Raw genomic sequence first — 18,232 nt, forward strand, 5'->3', positions numbered from 1 at the left:
TCCTCCAGCTTTCTCCCCGCCCAAGAGCTAAGCAGCACTTGGCTCTCGCGAGATGACTGACCTTGCCTTAATTCTTCCCTTGTATTCTAATGTTCCTCTCCTACAGGAGGATGGTAGAGAGAGCCTGCTACTTGGCTGATAACGCAATCAACAAGCCTTTATTAAGCTCCAAAGCCTGTATTCTCAAGGTGCTTACATTCAGTTGAAAGTGACATACATATCTAAGTATGCAGATGAACATACATTTAGAAATACATGTACACATAACACACAAATATGGTACACATGCATACCCACATATGTATACATATACACCTATATTTACGTATGTATAGATACACACACAGGCACATACACATACCTGTACTTAAACTCAGCCTTCAGAAAGGACTACATCAGGAAAAGCAAGCTGTGCATTCTCCTAAGGACTGGGCTCTCAGCGACCAGTAAATTCCCCTATCCCTTAATTAAGTACGTACAGGCTAAATACAAGATAGTTTAGGGACGGAGGGCATTAACAGTTGTGGGAATCAAGAAGGCCTCGTGGGGAACAGAGGATCTTTACCTGGGGTCTGTGAACTTGTGTTTAAAAAAGCAAAGTATCCAGCATGAGAAGATGGTCAATTGTCAAATGCTGTAGAGAGGTCAAGAAGGATATGGACTAAGAAAAGACCATTAGATTCGGCAATTAGGAGGTTATTTGTAACTTTGGAGAGAACAGTTGCGTTGAGAGATGAAGTAGAAAGCAAGACTGCAAGTGTTGAAGAATGAGTGAAAGAAAACAAGAATTGGAGGTAATGAGTGAAGACTTCTTTTTCTATGAGTTTGGCTGAGAAAAGGAGGAGAGTTATAGGATACTACATTAAGGGAGTGGTAGGATCTGGTGAGATTCTTTTTTAAGGACGAAAAAGACTGGGACATGTTTGTATGAACCAGAGAAGAAAGCAGTAGTTAAGGAGAGATATTATTAGAGGGGAGCATTATTGAGGGAGCAATCTATGGGAGAAGATGGGAAGGGCACATGTAAAGAGAGGGGTTAGCTTTAGTGAGTTGAAGAGCCACCTTATTATTCCTCTGAAGGGAAGGAGAGTAGAGGACAATGCCAAATGATGAAGAGGGAAAGAGAGAGCTTTTAGTACTTAGTCTCCATAGAATATTATGTATTTAAGAAGTAACAAATATGAAAAACTCAGAGAAGTAAGGGAATGTATGAACTGATGTAAAATAATTGGAACCAGGGAAACAGTAAATCTATAGATGTGTGTAATATATATAACGTATATGTATATGTATAGATACAGTGACTGCAGTAATGTAAATTTTTTTTAAAAATTAAAAGAATGCTGTGTATAATGAACAAGCTTGACCCTCAAGAAGTGAGAAAATGAACTTCCCTTTTTTCCAGAGGTGGGGGACAATAGGTGTAGAATGTTTATACTGTTAAACTTGGTTGCTGTGTTGATCTGCTAAACTAATTATTTTTCCCCTTTTGTTTTTTATTTGGTACTGATCGGGTGCTTGGGTGCTTGTGCTTGGACCCTAATTCTAACATCACATTTCTCCTTAGTCTCTGCTTAGATGCCTGTGCCTGGACCCCAATTCCAAAATCACATCCAGTTCTAAAATCACATCTCTCCCTAGCTTTAAAACATTGGCCCTAGCAGTTCCTCTCCAGTTCAAGGGCAGCATGCCTTAGCAAACACTTATCTCTCCTCCTGATACTTCGGCCAGTTGTATATTAATTGGTCTGACTCCCTGTGTATGTGCTAATTGGCTGTGCACTGGGCCATAATGATATTTACTACTTAGTGACCTTACTGATATGTATCCTAGACATAGTCAAATGTATATTCCCTTACATTCATCTTGTTTAACAAGACTTTTGATATCTTGACTGTTAGTTGACTTAGTGACTTTTAACAGTCAAAACCACACCTCCAGGTTGCCCCTCCTTGGGCTATTTCCCAGTGAACTCTGGGTAAGATACCTGTGCAGTAGATACAAAAGGTACATGTTCCTTTAAGAACTGACCACCACTTAACTACTCCCTAATCGCACCCCAAAATACCCAATTGACATGTTTTACCCCCAAATCTCATATATAAACTTTCCTGTGCCCCTGTAAGGTTGCAGGTTCCCTAAGAACTCTTGCCAGCTGTAAAGCGTAATAAATCTTTGCCACCTTGACTTAAAGAATGCTTGAGATCGTGAATTCATTCCAGATGGCCTGACCCTCTCCAGTACTTGGGTCCTTGAGGGGTACTCCCCCTTTGGGCAGTTGTCTCCCTGTCTGTCCTGGACCTCGTCTCCCTCACCCTCAACAGTAGGAAACCTTTTCTAGTCTTCTTCACCTACCCCCCAATTTCTATTTACTTGGGACATATTTTGTATTTACTTATAAGAAGACATTGCTGCTCCTTGAGAGCAGAGATTGATTTTTTTTGTTTTTTACTCCTGTGCTTAGCACAATAAGTGTTTGCTGAATAATGACTGTTGTTACTGATACCAAAGAGAAATGGCTCTTTTCTTTAATATTTTAGGGTCTTATACCTGTCTAACATGCCCAAGGTCATGCTACTTACTAGTTAGGATCAGAATCAGTTAGCTTCAGATTTCTGCTACTTGTTACTTCTCCTGGTATGCCACTTAACCTCAGGATCTCAGTTTCTACATCTCTAAAATGAAGGATTACACTACATGGTCTTTAATATCTTATCTATTCTATGGTCCAGTACAAGTTGGAACCATTAAAGTTACACAAAATGCCTCCTTCTCCACTCCAATCTATGCTGCTTTGCACTGCCATATTGATATTCCTAAAACAGTGTTCAGTCATTCTTAAGATATTCAAAAACTTTCAGTGGTTCTGCTCCCCTCTCCCAATAATCATGTCATTTGCATATATCCTGTGTTTCTTCATCTGTGAACATGTTCTACTGTCTTAGCAGAAAGTAAGCTCCTTGAGGGCACTGAATACTTCACTTTTGTAATTCTATTTCTAGCACCCAGCTCTGTTTTGGAAACACAGTATATGCCTAATAAATGCTTATTGATTAACTGATAAATATTCTTTGAATTAAATATGCCCCATACCATCAATGAAGAAATGAGTACATTTAGTAGAATAGTTTACTTCATATTTATTATTCAGTCATTTCAGTCCTTACCAACTCTTTGTGACCCTATTTGGGGTTTTCTTGGCAAAGATATTCAAGTGGTTTGCCATTTCCTTTTCCAGCTTATCTTACTGACGAGGCATCTTAGGTAAAAAGGATCCAGTGACCTGTCCACAGTCACACAGCTAGTAATTGTCTGAAGTCGGATTTTAACTCAGATCTTCCTAACTCCACACCCAGCCCTCTAACTACTGTGCCACCTAGCTGCCCTTAATTTGTATAATGAAGGTTTATAATTTCACAGAACCTCATTTGTATCATGTAGTATTCAGTAAGAAATATCTTTTTAAAGCAAGTAGCAAGTATTCAGAGACTTTTAAAAATAATGAAGTATATAGAGTAAATGTGTGGTTAAACGTGGTCACCAGGGTTAACACGCATTTATTAAGCACCCATTATGTGTCAGGCACCATGCTAACTACTGGGAGATTGAAGAGAACTTCTGGCCTCTTACAGGCCCCTGAGTTCTCCTCCCCATGGCCTGTGGCTGTTGCCTTGACTCCTGTTATTTTCCTTACCACAGTCTACAAGATTTTCTCAGGGTCATGCTGACCTCTGCTCGAATATTTGCAGACCTTGTATTTTCTCTAGTTATCTCAGAAAAACAGGATCCTGGATTATGTGCGAAGACTGAGGGGCCCCAGTACATTCCAATGTATGTAATGTTTTTACTTGAGTATAAGAGACCTGGTCTACCGCTGAATAAATGGCTCTGTTGTTTGACCTGCTCGCAGCATCCCTGTCTCCTTATTTTCAACCCCAATCAACCCGCGGTTGCTTCCTCATCTGACTGTGCTGGCTGCAGCAGGAGATGCCTGGGAGAAAGGCAAAAAACAATCCTTGGTCTCATTGAGCTCACAATCTAATGGAGGAGACAACACCCAAACAATTATGTACAAGATACAAACAGAGAGATAGCTCACTATCTTTAAGGGGGATAGGGAAAATAAAAATATCATAGAAGTTGGGATTTTATCTGAGATTTGAAGGAAGCCAGAAGGTGGAGAGAATTCTAAGACTGGGGAAAGCCAGTGAAAATGCTTGGGTTAGGGAGATGGAGTATTTTGCTTGAGGAATAGACAGGAGGCCAGTGTCACTAGATTGTAGAGTGTGTGGGGAGGAGGAAGGTTTAAGAAGCATAGAAAGGAGGCAGCCAGGTTATGAAGGGCTTTGAATGTCAAACAGAGGATGTTTGATCTTGGGTGTGATAGGCAGCCACTGAACTGTGCTGAGTAGATGGTGAGGTGGGGAATGACATGGTTAGACTCCCACTTTAAGAAGATCACCTTGACATCTTGACAGCTGAGTGGTAAGTGTATAGGAATGAGGAGAGATCGGGCAGGGAGACCAATCAGCAGGCTATTGCAATAGTCCAGGTATGAGACGATAAGGGCTTGTATTATGTTGCTGGCAGTGTCAAAGCAGAAAAGGGGGCGTATATGAAAGGCTTTTGTCAACTAATATGATAGGGGCAGTGAGCAAATCAAGGATGACATCTAGGTTGAGATCGTGGGTGACTGGAAGTATGGTGGTGCCTCCAACAGGAATAGGGAAATTGAGGAGGGAAGAGAGTTTGGGAGGGTCATGATGAGTTCTGTTTTGGACCTGTTAAGTTTAAGATGTCTACAGTACAGCCAATTTGAGATGTCCAATACTCTGTGGAACAAATAATGCACTCTATGTCTAGTTTGGGAATGCAATTTCACGGAGGGCTACAGAAAGATCTTTTCATCGTCTCGGACATTGAGCCTTGTTTAAAAAAAAAAAAAGATTGAGCATCTAAATGAAGGAAGAGTGGATGCTTTAGGGGAGATGGAATTGAGAGAAGCGGGATAAGGGGGCAACTGGAAAAGTGTTTACATAAGACTACAGCTCCCAAGGTGCAAGGCGGAGAGCTCGGTTTCCCAGAACCGCTCTGAAGGAGCTCGTTTTCGCCCCGCCTCCTCTATAACCCAGGCTGGCGCATTGCTCTGCGGGACTTGTAGTCCTGACTGGTCTCGGGCTTAAACTAGGGCTTGGTTAAATCCAGAAGTGGATGTGAGGATTTGCATCCTACCACCGCAGTTGTCATCCCTACTTTCTCTTTCTGGGAGTGGAGAGCCAGGGCGCGGAGAATTAATGAGGCGAGGGCGCCCGCCGGTGGCCCCTACTTTGTGCATCACGCCCGGCTGCGGTTGATGACGCATTTCCGGTGTACGGTGTAGGTAGGGTTGCTGTGTCAGAGCCTTCTGCGCCCCCCCCCCCCGCCTCCCCTCCCCCACTCCCCTCCCGCCTGCTCGGTTCACTCACGAGCACCTCTTTCCTCTCCCCGGTCTCCTGCTCTCACTTGCTACAGTCACCGCAAAAACTCCCGGCGTGTGGGTCGAGAGCTTAGCTGGGGTGGTCTCTACCCGCCCCTTTCCCGGCCTCCCTTTTGGGGAATTTGCGGGACAAGCACTGTGTCCGTTTCCTGGGATTCCCCCCCGGGCGCACTCCCTACCCCCCTCCCTTTATCCCCGCACTGCCTGGCGGATTCGGGGCCATGGCGAGCGGCGGGGGCAGGTACCGGCTGAGTTGCTCGCTCCTGGGCCACGAGCTGGACGTGCGGGGCGTGGTAGCCGGCCTTTACCCGCCAGGGGCCTTCGTGTCTGTGTCCCGCGATCGCACCACCCGCCTGTGGGCCCCGAACAGGTGAGCATGGCCTCGGAGTCCCGAGAGGGGCATGGCCCCGCCCCAGCCTTCCCCTTTGGATCTTGATTTTTGGAGCCCCACCCCCCCAAACCCCCTAGCCCAGAATTCCTGCAGAAATCCTGACCTAAGAGATGTAACTGTGTTTTTCCAACCGGGCGAAACTATCAAGAACAGAGCCACCTAGGCTCAAGATCACCCAATACTCATCCTTGCATGGCTGCCCCCTCCTTTTTCACTCGGATTAGGCCCGGGGGATACTTCCCTAAATTGTTGACCGAGGAAAGCAATTGTTTGCAGCTGTTGTCAAAGAATTTCAGAACCCCTATCACCAGTACAGTCTCACTCCTATTTTTTCTTTGTGTGTTAGATTTTAGTAGCCTAACAGTGTCAGTGGTTTAAAAAACTGACTAAATGGTAGCATGGTGCCTAAGGATCTTTGTCGTAAAATAGAAATTTACTTCTAGGATGGTGTTTTTAGATATTTTGTACTTCAAAAAGATATTCTGACAAGCGTTAATTTCATCACATACAACCAGGAAGAACTTTTGTGTATCTGGATCTTCTCGGCTCATGGGGGTGGGGTGGGGGGAGTCAAGTAGTACATCTTGATTTATTTGTATTAAAGCGCTTGTGAAATCCTGTCTTGTTGTTTCTCACACATACTGTTGTCTTCCGGATAGTGGTAATTCTTCCTCTGAGATTCTGCTGCTCAGATGCAGGTATCTACGTTGTCTTCATAAATATGAGAAGAATTCATTACGTGCCAGGCACTGAGGATACAAGTAAAAGGATGAGACAGTCCTTAATCACAAGGGGGCTTAGATTCTGATGGAGGAGTCCGCAGTCATGCAGATTTATGGTGCTTTTCTGGAGTATATTGACTATCTTAATCAGGGATGAGTAACCCACCGCCCCGAGGCCACATGTGGCACTTGGAATCCAATTTCTAAGGCCTGGCTTGAGGACCTAGGGGGCCACTTGTGGCCTCGAGGCGGCGGGTTCCCCACCCCTCGTCATAACTATGCATACAGTAATGCTTCAGCATATTGAAGACTTGTTCTTCCTGGATACATTTCGTATAGTAATGCATTTCTTCTCCCTATTTTTTTGTAAATCTTTCAAAAAGGAGCTCCCTTTGCCTTTTTAGCATTTGTTTCTAGTGTAATTCTCAGGGTCTCCATTTCTTCTCTGCTGTTTACTCTCCAGATGACCTTTAGTTTATCTCTTTTTCTGGTTCTATGTTTCCTAGATGGTGTCTTTTTTCCACCCTACTTCTTGCGTTATCATTGGCAGTATGCTGTAGTGTACTTGTGCCTGTTGTGCCTACTATATGTCTTTCCACATGCCCTTTGGGTATTTCTTAATTTTGATTCTTTGGACATTGTAGTATAATGTGATTGGAAGCCATATAGCAAAACTGAGAGAAGGGTTGTGTTTAAAAGGCAGGTTTGGGGCAGCTAGGTGGCTCAGTGGGTAGAGCACTGGCCCTGGAGTCAGGAAGACCTGAGTTCAAATGTGGCCTCAAGAGGCTTGATACCTGTACTAGCTGTGTGACCTTGGGCAAGTCATTTAACCCCAATTGCCCTGCCCGCCCGCCAAATAAAAAGGCAACATCTTGGGGTCCTTGACAGCAGTATCCCAAAGGCACATCAGAATATCTCATTTTTTTCCATCTTTTCAATTCTGGGCTCATTTTTCTTCTGCAGTGCTTGTCCAAGATAGATGAGATTGTGTGTGTATGTGTTTGGGCTTGCACATACATACATACATGGGTTTTCTGATGAAATAACTCATTTGTCCCCTTTTAAGCTATGTTTTATAGTATGAGCAATACTTGTTCTTCATCCACCTTGTTTCTCCTGCCTAGGTTGTTTCTTGTTCCAGCCTCTTTTGAGTGACTCTGGATCTCACTGAGGAGGCCCTGTAGGAATCAGGAGTTTGATGTAATCAGAACAATCTGCAGTGGTACCATCTACCTATAGAATATCTCTTCAGTGTGGATTGTTATCATACTGGCAAATCTTTGGCTAGTATATATCTTCTTGTTTTATGCCTTGCTGGATATTCTTGCATTAGCTTTCTCTGTTTGCATTAGTCAAGAAATCAAAGAATAATCTTAACGTTTGTACCTTGATCTTGTTAGAGGAAAGCCTATAGTTAAGGGTGCATTTAATGCTCTGTTGAGTCAAATTTATTCCTTTATTTTTGGTAATTAGCAAATTTTCATAGCCAGTTGTGTGGTCCTGAAGATGTGACTTCTTTTGAAAGTTATCTGTTAAAGCCTGCCTCATATTTTTATCAAGGATACAATTTGATATGTGTAGACACTATTCTCAAAAAGATTTTATATAGATGAGAGACATAAGTTGGGATTTGCTGGTGTTTGCTTATTAGCATCTTTTTAATGATAATATCTTCTGTGTTTTTTTTCACTCCATTCTTCTGGTAGAGTTTTAGAATTTCTGAATTGGAATATCTAGTCTAACCCATTCTTGAAAAAGTATTCCTTCTACAACATTCCTAGTAAGTGGCTATCCTTTGGAAATATTTGGAAATACCCATTTAGATAGCATTAATGTTTAACAAACTTTTTCTTATTTCAAGCATAAATTTGCTGCTTTGTAGCTTTCACCCATTGCTCTTAGTTTGGTATTTAGGACCAAGCAGAATAAATCACATTTTCCGTATGTCAACCCTAGAAAGTTACTATATCCTTCCAAGTCTTCTGTTCTCCAGGCTCACGTCTCTAGTATAATCAAAAGAGCTTTACGTGATATTAGCTTTATATACCATGATCTTCAATCCCTTTGAGATATTCAAAATCGATCCCTGGGGACCTTCAGAATTATCACCTTGAACACAGATATTTTTTGTATGTATTTAGACAAGATATAGTAACATTTCCCAACTCCATCTTCTTAATTGACACTTCCATTTCCTCATATAATGCATAAAGTATTGAGATGTTGAAGGTTAGATGTGGTAGTTCTACTATTACTGAAGAGAAAAACTGCTAGAGAAATACTGATAGCTAATTGTTTATACTTGTTTTTCAGATGATTTCACTTAGTTAGGTCTCCAATATATTTTTCATTGCTTTTTGTTCTGTGAGGGAATACTATTTTCTTTCCTGTAAATATGTCTTTAAACCCTAGTTTCAGTGTCACAACTAAATGTTTGATTGAGACTGACATCCTTTCAAAGTTTGTGTCTAAGGATTTTCATTAACTGAATGGAAGAGTTGCTTGGTACTTGCTATATCATAAGGTAAATAAAATTCACCTAATTCAATTCAACAAACATTTATTAAACACCTTCTTATATGCTCAACAATTGGCTCATTCCAGGGAATAGAGATGAAAAATTATATAAGCTCTGCCCTTAAGGACCTTACCATCTTACCCAGACTCAGACTTAGTAGTAATGAATGAAGGAATAGACCTTTTATTTTTTATAAGTCCTAAGGCTTAGGACTTAAAGCAGAACATCTAGGGACAAAGAAGGAAGATTACAGCCATATGAGCCACAGGGATCTAGTTTTTGTGTTGGGTCCAGGCCCACTCAGCTTTGGGGAGCTATTAGTTACTTGTTGATTCTGCCTTTGAGGTGTCTGGATCACAATCATTTTCAAACCAGACCAGGTTCATAAAGCTGTTAAAGATTGTGGGTTTTGTGGCAGAGGAGCTGAATTCTTGTCCTAAAGAGTCCGTTTATAATTGTAGGTACTGGACCTTTGGGGGGGCCCTGTTGACTCAAACTGGGCATATAAACGTGGGGTATGGAAGGAGCCTGGAGGTAGGGGATTTCAGCTAAGAGGCTACGTTACAGTACTCCAGGTGAAAAGTAGTAAACTCGTCTTGTTGCAACCAGATGTAGAGGTGCATGTGTGCGCTGTGATTCATTTCAGAGTGCAGGAAAAGGGGAGGGAGTAAGAATTTACATAGCATCTACTATGTGCCAGGCACTGTGCTAAGTACTTTTTATAAATATAGGGTTTGGGTTTAACCCTAGTCATTGTGCCCCAACAAACTGGATCAGTTCTAGGATCACCCTTGGGTTTTAGAGTTACTTTGGAGTGAACAGAGTGAATGCCTAGCTTTATTCGTACCAAGATCCATGAAGGAAGTTGTTAATGGCTTTATGGGAGTGTCTTCTATACTGGCAATGAAATGACTGCTACATAAATCTTTAGTATTCATGAGCCTGGAATAGTTACCATGCTGTTGCTTCAAATTCCTTGGGCCTGCCTCTGATTATATGATCTAGAGTGGACCTTGCTATTGAATTCAGGGTTAGCACAAGTGAGGTTTCCCAAGAACCTAGGACCTTTACTTGGATATTATACTTTCCTGTGCTCTTCATCCCATTCTGCCTCCCCCCGCCCCCCCCCCCCCATTTCTGCTTATCAAAATCATAAGCTTCTTTGATTGCCCAACCCCAATCTGCCTTTCTCCAGAAGCAGAAACCTCTGACAACTCTAGCCACAAGTGATCTCTCCTTTCTCTGAACAGCTTTAACTACTCAGGACATGCCGTTTACCACTATGTGTTTTTTGGTAATCTTTTCTCATATGCCCATCTTGTATCTTCCCTACCAAAACTAAGTATCTTGCATGTTTGATCAACTTTAATTGATTGATATGATTATGTGAAGCAGCATAAGAGTGTTATAGTAGAGCTGTGTAGAAGAGATTGAAAATCCCATTTTCATATCTACTACTGAATGTAGTAGCCTTGATGTCCCTGTATTAGACCATCTTCTGTAATTTAGAATGATGGACATTCCATTTACTAAAATATATTATTCAACTCCAGAGCCATGTGAATGCTTATCATATGTTAACATTGTTATTGTCTTTGCTGGGATTTTCCATAGTGGATCACATTATTACAATTTCAGGAATCATTTCACTTGAACCAGAACTGACTTTTAGAGTAACAGTTGGTGAAAAATGAAATGAAGATTTAATGATAAGCTGTTAATATACAGTTTATTTTCTCTACTTTCTTTCCATGTCCCTTGTTCTTTCTGTTAATTGATGTATTTTCAATGACATTTCAATTAGATTTCTAGCTACAAATTAGTAACACTTATTTTGTAGTAGGTACCACAGTACCCTTTTGTTTTTTAATTCAGTAGGGGATAAAATGATTGATTGGATTAAAGTGCAAAACTTTTATTTCATTTTAGGTGATTTAACATAGTATCATTAGAATAACACTAAAGTTGAAGTTCAAGAAAATATATAATCTTGTATTTTTGATAGTGTTATGTCTTAGGTTGTATCTATGGAAATAAAAATATACAAAATATTGATTAGCATATCTTTTCAGTCCTAACAGGGGTTTTACTGAAATGCACTGTATGAGTGGACACTCCAATTTTGTTTCTTGTGTATGTATCATACCATCAAGTGACATCTATCCTCGGGGACTAATTGCCACAGGTGGAAATGATCATAATATTTGCATATTCACACTGGATAGTTCATCACCACTTTATATACTGAAAGGTCACAAAAACACTGGTAGGTATAATGTCTTAGGTTTGTTTTTGTTTTTTTTTTTTTCGCTTAAAGTTTTATCCTCTCCAAGTTGCATAAATTTCATATTTCATGTTTTTTATTTTGCTCTCACTACAACAGTGGTTCTAGTTTTCATAAAGCAATTTTTAAGAATTCCGTTTTGTTTTTATACTGTGTTAATGTCATAACATTTTTACTTACAGGTCAAGCTAGGTATACCTGAATTTTGGAATTAAATCATTACTAGAAAGTAACAAATTCATTTATATGAATATGTTTGCATAATTTTGGTATATTTTTCAAAGAATATTGATTAATGTTCTGTTTGAACAGAAAATCGACAGTGTTTTTGGTCAGATAATGTCCTCTTTTTCTGCAGGAAATGTTATATGTACTTAAACTAGTGAGATATAATTCAATTTTATTTTGGAAAGTACATTTTATTCTTTGTCTCCCAAAAAAGAGTACTGTGCTTGTTTATTATCATCAGTTTATTCATTAATGGCATGCACTTCTATTTGTTGTATGTAATTATACCTGAAATGGCATAAAAATATATAAGTAGTCATTTTGACAGTCAGATATTGTAAAAGGTTATAGAATATAGATCTGGAAGGGATCTTAGAGATCATCTAGTACAACTCCACGTTTTAAAGATGAGGAAACTGAGGCCCCAAGAGTTTGACTTTGCCAATGTCATACAAGTCAGTAAAAACAGCAGAAACCATATTTGAGCCCAGTGATTCTACCTCTGAATCTAATATTCCTTTTACTTCACTTGGAGCATATGAGAGAGTATCCCCCATCTGTAGTTTTGAAGAATCTTTCAGATATTATGGTAGAAATGTTTGTGACTTTTAAGTCAAATTAATAATTGGGATCTTTGTTCTTGAAACATTATAGAAGCATAGTTTGTATATGCTCCAAGGCCACAAAGGCAGCAATCTTTCATGGTAGCAGTGTGGCTCAGTGGATGGAGTGCTAGGTAGGCCTGGAGTCAGGAAGATCTGATTTCAGATTTGGCCTTAGTCACTTGCTAGCTGTGTGATGCTGGACAAAACTACTTAACCTCCATGTGCTTCAGTTTGTCATCTGAAAAATGAAGATAAATAATAGCACCTACCTCCCAGAGTTGTTGTAGATGATAGTTGTAAAGCACTTTTCAAGTCTTAAAGTGCTACATAAATGCTGGCTGCTGTTGGTGATATTTTTTTTGCTAATCTTCTAAATTGCGTAATTGTTATTTGGGAGTTCATTGAACATCAGAATATGTTAGATATCTGTGTACACTAACATAAGCAGTATCACATGATTTGATGATGATGCATATTCCACATTGCTTCATTTATTTAGTGTCTCCTTACTTTAGAACCACTGTGGGAGTGGGGAGATGTAAATTAGATAACAAAGATACTTAAGACAGCATAATCTTTGCCCTCAAGCAACTGGCAGTCTGATTGGAACTTGTTGATATGTACATAAATAAGCCTGAATATATGATAAAGGATCTGTAATGTGAAATACAGTGATAGTAATATGACATGTAAATGTGTCTTCTTTTGAGAAATAGACAACATATCCTTAGCAGTTTTATAGGGTCAAATATACTAACTAGTTTTTTAACCCAACAACTTTCTTCTTCTTAAGTGACAATTTCCTATTATCTTTGGGTGGATGTAGTCAAATAGGCATTAATTTTGATAGTAATGAATGTATTTTATTTTACTTTTTTCAGAAAAAAACCATTTTATTGCCTATAAATTATTTTAATCTTTTTGTGGTACTGCTATAATGATTTTTGATTCACCCTACAAATATTTACTGAGTATAGACTATATTCAAGGTACTATCCTTGGTACAGTAGTAGATAAAAAGAATAAGATGTGGCTCTTTCCCACTTTGAGCTCAGAGCCTAGAAGAGGAAGGAAATCAAGGAACTAAGTAACTATAACATAAGGTACTTTTTGGCATATGTGATTTGAGGTGCACACTGCCGTGTTAGTCAATAGGATGATGAAATTACTTCTGGAGGTAATAGGGGAGGTTTGACGTATTATAGGAAATAAGGTCAGGTCCAGCTAGAAGATTGAAGAGGAAGGAATTTTTGTGATACTTCAGATTGGTTCACTTAGTCAATATATAGTCATTGAGTACCTACTATGCCCTAGGTATTATGGAGGATGCTAAGATAAATGAGTATCATAATATGCCTGAATGGAAAAGATAGCAAATGTATTTTAAATGGTATTATTTGTCATTATCCTTGATATTTTCTTTTTACCGTTAAGTCAGTGCTTGTCTCATATATCCTTAGATTTTACTCAGCTTTAAAAATTAAGATATGCCAGTATGTGCAAATCTAAGGAGCTTAGTAATTTTCTAATCTTAAAAATAATGTGGATTTCACAGTTGAAGATAGATCTATAAGGATTACTTGTCTTGAGAAGAAAATCCTGCTCCTTCAGAGGACTTTAAATTTCTGTAATTAAAACTTTTACAAATTCAATGAAAAAAACTGGTTTGTTCTTTTAAATATATAATATGTACAATTTTAGAGAGAGGTGTCCTTTTTTTCATCATAGCCTCTCTTCTAGCAGAAAAATGAGGCATAATTTTGATGGTTTTTGTTAATTGTACTGGGAAAAAGGAGTATTAATTTGAGGATCAGATGGTTGGATTCTCTTACCTTCTTCTAGGAAGTTTAGCTAAAAGGACTGAATAAGACTAGATTTATTTGCTTAAAATTGTAAGTCTAAAGTCACTTTTGAGAAGTCTCTTACAACGTCCTTTCAAAAATGAGAAACACCACAAGCAGTCATATTGAACACTGAATATTTTTCCTTTTTAAAATATAAAATCAGATTTGAAGACAGAAATATGTAAAAAATGTTGACTTATTTTTTTTTCTCCCTAGTTTGTAGCCTTTCATCTGGAAAATTTGGAACGTTACTTAGTGGCTCATGGGATACTACAGCCAAAGTCTGGCTCAATGACAAATGCATGATGACCTTACAGGTATACTAATTGTGTATGAATAGTCAATATAATAAATAATTGAGTATCTTCTTGAACTATTGTATGAGCATTCTTTGGCTGCTTAGATTGATTCCAGTCTTATTCACAGGGTCATACAGCAGCAGTATGGGCAGTGAAAATATTGCCAGAACAAGGTTTAATGTTGACTGGATCAGCAGACAAAACTATTAAACTTTGGAAAGCTGGAAGGTGTGAAAGAACATTCTCTGGTAAGAACAGGAAACAAAATTGCTTTAGTTTACGTGAAGCCATTCACATGAAGATTAAGTTGGTATACGTGTCTAGTGAGGGAACTAAGAAGGTAGCATAGGGTACTTAAAATAGTACTAGATTTGGAATTAAAATAACTGAGTTTGAATCCAGCTTTTGTCACTTAGAGTGGCTGTCACCTTATTAACAAAGTAAGTCACTTTATCTCTGGGCCTCTTTATGAACTGTATTACTTTGGCTGTTTTCTTTATGTAATTAGGTTCGAAGGGGTCATAACCTGACCGCTGTTGTATAAATCATGGAGAAAACTCCAAGTCCATGCTTTACTGATTGCTTTCTATCTATCTATCTTCTATCTATCTATCTATCTATCTGGCAGTATTGTTATTGCTTTATACTTTAAATGTAAATATACCTGAAGATGCCAGGATTATTTATAATGTGGTTTTTGAAGGTAGACTTTTTAAGCTTTAATTATTAGATAATTCTAAAAATAAACTGATTCTTCTCTCTTTTCACAGGTTGTACATAATTTTAGACAGAATAGGAACAAAAAAGATTTTCTATCTCTACTCCTTGGATTAATTTATTTTTCAAAGTTAGCAATTGTCTTGAGTAGCATTAGGAGAAGCTCCTTTTATATACTTCACTAAAAGCTGAGGGGAAAATAGTGGTGACAAGAGTGGTACTGTTTCATATTCCACATTTAAAAGAAATACTTGGGACTTTGTTAATTCTGGAAGAAATCAGTTTTGTTGCTAGTCTAGCTATGATGTGCATCGGCAACAGAAAATTGAGCTTGGGCACCATGTTAATGTGTTCTAAGGAATCCTTTGTATGCCATATTTTTTTAAAATATGAAAATTATAAACTCTTTACTAAATGGCACAGCTTACATGCTTTCCAAAATTGGTAGTATGTGGTATACCACCAATTCCCTCCTTCTCAAATTACCTCATATTTAACTACTTTTGTATTTGGTTGCATTTATTCTCTTTATATATTTACTGTATGGATATGTCCTTGTCGCCTCCCCCCATTAGAATGTAAAGTTCTTTTGAGTAGAAATTATATCATTTAATATTTGTATCTTCTATTTCTAGCCCAGTACCAGTCATATAGAAGGTGCTTTATAAATTCCTTATTGATTTATTGATGCATGGCAATTGGCTGTATGAAGTGTTATTCTTTTTTGATAATAATCTTGCCAGAGGCTATATTATTATAAATATATTTAGGTAAATTAAGTGTTTATAATGTTTTAGTACATAAAACATTTGATAAGATTTGTCATACATAAGAGCTTACTAATTTGTTATGTTGTATACTGAAGCTCAGAACAACTTGGTCTTTGCAAAATCTGATATTTAGATACCTTTTACGAAAGGTACTTTTCCTCAGAATTTTTAGGTGGAAAATGTGAAGGGATGTTGAAAGAATATATGTATATTTTACCTGAAGTATATGTAAGGTTTCTGATGGATTGTCAAAACTAAAATGCAAACTCATTCATTTGTCTTTTCAAAGATTAAAATCTCTGTAGATCAGTTGTTGCTATACTTTAATGTATTATATAACATATAATAATAGAGTAATCAAATTACTGACACTGTTAATTTCTTTTTTTCCTTATGAAGGTCATGAAGACTGTGTGAGAGGTTTAGCAATTCTAAATGAAACAGAATTTCTTTCCTGTGCAAATGATGCCAGCATTAGAAGATGGCAAATCACTGGAGAGTGTCTTGAAGTATTTTATGGGCATACAAATTATATTTATAGTATATCTGTTTTCCCAAATTGTAAAGGTAAGATTCTTATGCTATAACTAGAGAAGTATAGTAATGGACATCATTCATAAAATAGCTTCTTAAAAAGTTTAATAACGAGTTATTTGATATTTTAGTAAGTTCATATCCTGCTTAATAATTCACTCTCTTGACAGAGAAAGGTGTTCTGTATATCAGTGCAAGGTAATGATTAATTGCAACATTAAAAGATCTTAGACCTCACAAAAAAATGCTATGATTGATTTATTGGTATGATCCATGGTCTTCCAATGGAATAGCTGGAAATGGGGACTGTGAAATGAAGGGGCATGGTACATTTTCATTATACTTGGGAAATAAAGTATCGTGTACATCTGCTCTTCTGGTCTGAGGGTTCAGAGAACAGAGAAAGAACTCAATACTAAGTTGACGTGACTATGGGCTTTATTGGTAGTATACAAAGTGAACTAATAGACAAAGGATATTGAGTAAATTGAGAATAATTAAGAAATATTGAAAGCATTAGGTTGGCCCTGACCATCTCCTGCCACTTGAATTTCAGTTATTGTTTCTGGTCTTATTGAGGGTATGTTTCCAGGAGAGAACTGCCTTATCCAGAATTTTTGGCTTGTTCAGCTAGTTAATGCTAGTATTTCTATTTTCAGGAGGACAAAGAGAGCTAAGGCTTTTACAAAGGCACATCCTAGACACCTCTGGTTATGCCAGTTACATGTAGATTAGCTAGAATAAACACAGTGCTTGGCAGAATCACTCTGGAATTCAGGGGCCACCTATTAGACTCATTTGTCATTGTATTAGCCGTGTCTTGCCCATATACACCAGAACCTAAGGGAAGGAGCCTAGTCTAATTAGAAGGGTAGAAAAAAAATAGGTGAAGCAAAGATGGCTGGAGAAAAGGTAACGACTTACTTGAAATCTCCACGAAACCCTTCTGAATGCCTTTAAATAATGCCATATAACAATCCCTCAAGAAGCTGTACCCACAAGAACCCACAAAAGGACAGGGTGAAATACTTTTCTAGCCAAAAACAACTTAGGAGATCAGCAGGAAAAGTCTGTCACACCTGGGTGAGAGTGGAGAACAGTCCAGTGCAGGCTGTGCCAGCATAAACTGGGCCCCCACAAACCAGGAGCAGGTCTTGGGAGCCACTGAATCAAGAGCGGCAAAAGCTGCTTTTGGAGCTCTCAGCCCACAGATGGTAAAGGGAGTCAAACACCTGATCAGGAGATAATAGCGGTCTCTTTCCTGGTACTGGGGGCCAGTACTCTGTTGCTTTGCCTGTGCTCAGATCTGGATTGCAGTCTTGTGTGGCAGTCCCAAGGAGAGGAGGTGTATTAGCATACCGGATCTTGCAGCTGCAGTGGAACCGGGACCCTGGTCTGAAAACTTAGAAGTCCCTAGAAATATCTCTGAAAACAGCTATATATAACCCCTGAGGCTTGGGACAGTGTGCCCTCCACCCTGGAAGCAGATTCCCGTTTTAACAAAAGAGTTAAAAGTCAAGAAATAAACTGGAAAAATGAGCAAACAACAGAAAAAGAAATTCTGACTGTAGAAAGTTGCAAGCAAGATCAAAACACACTCAGAAGAAGATAAAGTCAAAGCTCCAACATCCAAAGCCTTCAAGAAAAATATAAATTGGTCTCAAGCCATGGAAGAGCGCAAGAAGGATTTTGAAAATCATATAAGAGGTGGAAGAGAAATTAGAGTGATGTAAGAAAATCATGAAAAAGGCAACAGCTTGGTAAAGGAGACACAAAAAAATAGTGAATAAAGTAACACCTTAAAAGAACCAGATGATGACCTCAGGAAAGAGATCCCAAAATAA

General features: G+C 38.6%; 1 protein-coding gene across 2 annotated transcripts in view; it reads left to right on the top strand.

Annotated features, from left to right (window-relative positions):
* The first annotated feature begins 5,352 nt into the window (after nt 1-5,352).
* PLAA (phospholipase A2 activating protein) overlaps nt 5,353-18,232 on the top strand; it is a 37,930-nt gene continuing 25,050 nt past the window's right edge. The window contains exons 1-5 of one of the 2 annotated variants that reach the window (XM_036738940.1): nt 5,353-5,846; nt 11,180-11,373; nt 14,285-14,385; nt 14,495-14,615; nt 16,254-16,421. In XM_036738940.1, coding sequence (XP_036594835.1) covers nt 5,698-5,846; nt 11,180-11,373; nt 14,285-14,385; nt 14,495-14,615; nt 16,254-16,421 — 733 coding nt within the window. In that variant the 5' untranslated portion in view covers nt 5,353-5,697. The remainder of the gene's footprint in view (nt 5,847-11,179; nt 11,374-14,284; nt 14,386-14,494; nt 14,616-16,253; nt 16,422-18,232) is intronic. The other variant, XM_036738941.1, reaches the window with a different exon arrangement.

Source organism: Trichosurus vulpecula, chromosome 9, assembly GCF_011100635.1.
Source record: "Trichosurus vulpecula isolate mTriVul1 chromosome 9, mTriVul1.pri, whole genome shotgun sequence".
Taxonomy (NCBI): domain Eukaryota; kingdom Metazoa; phylum Chordata; class Mammalia; order Diprotodontia; family Phalangeridae; genus Trichosurus; species Trichosurus vulpecula.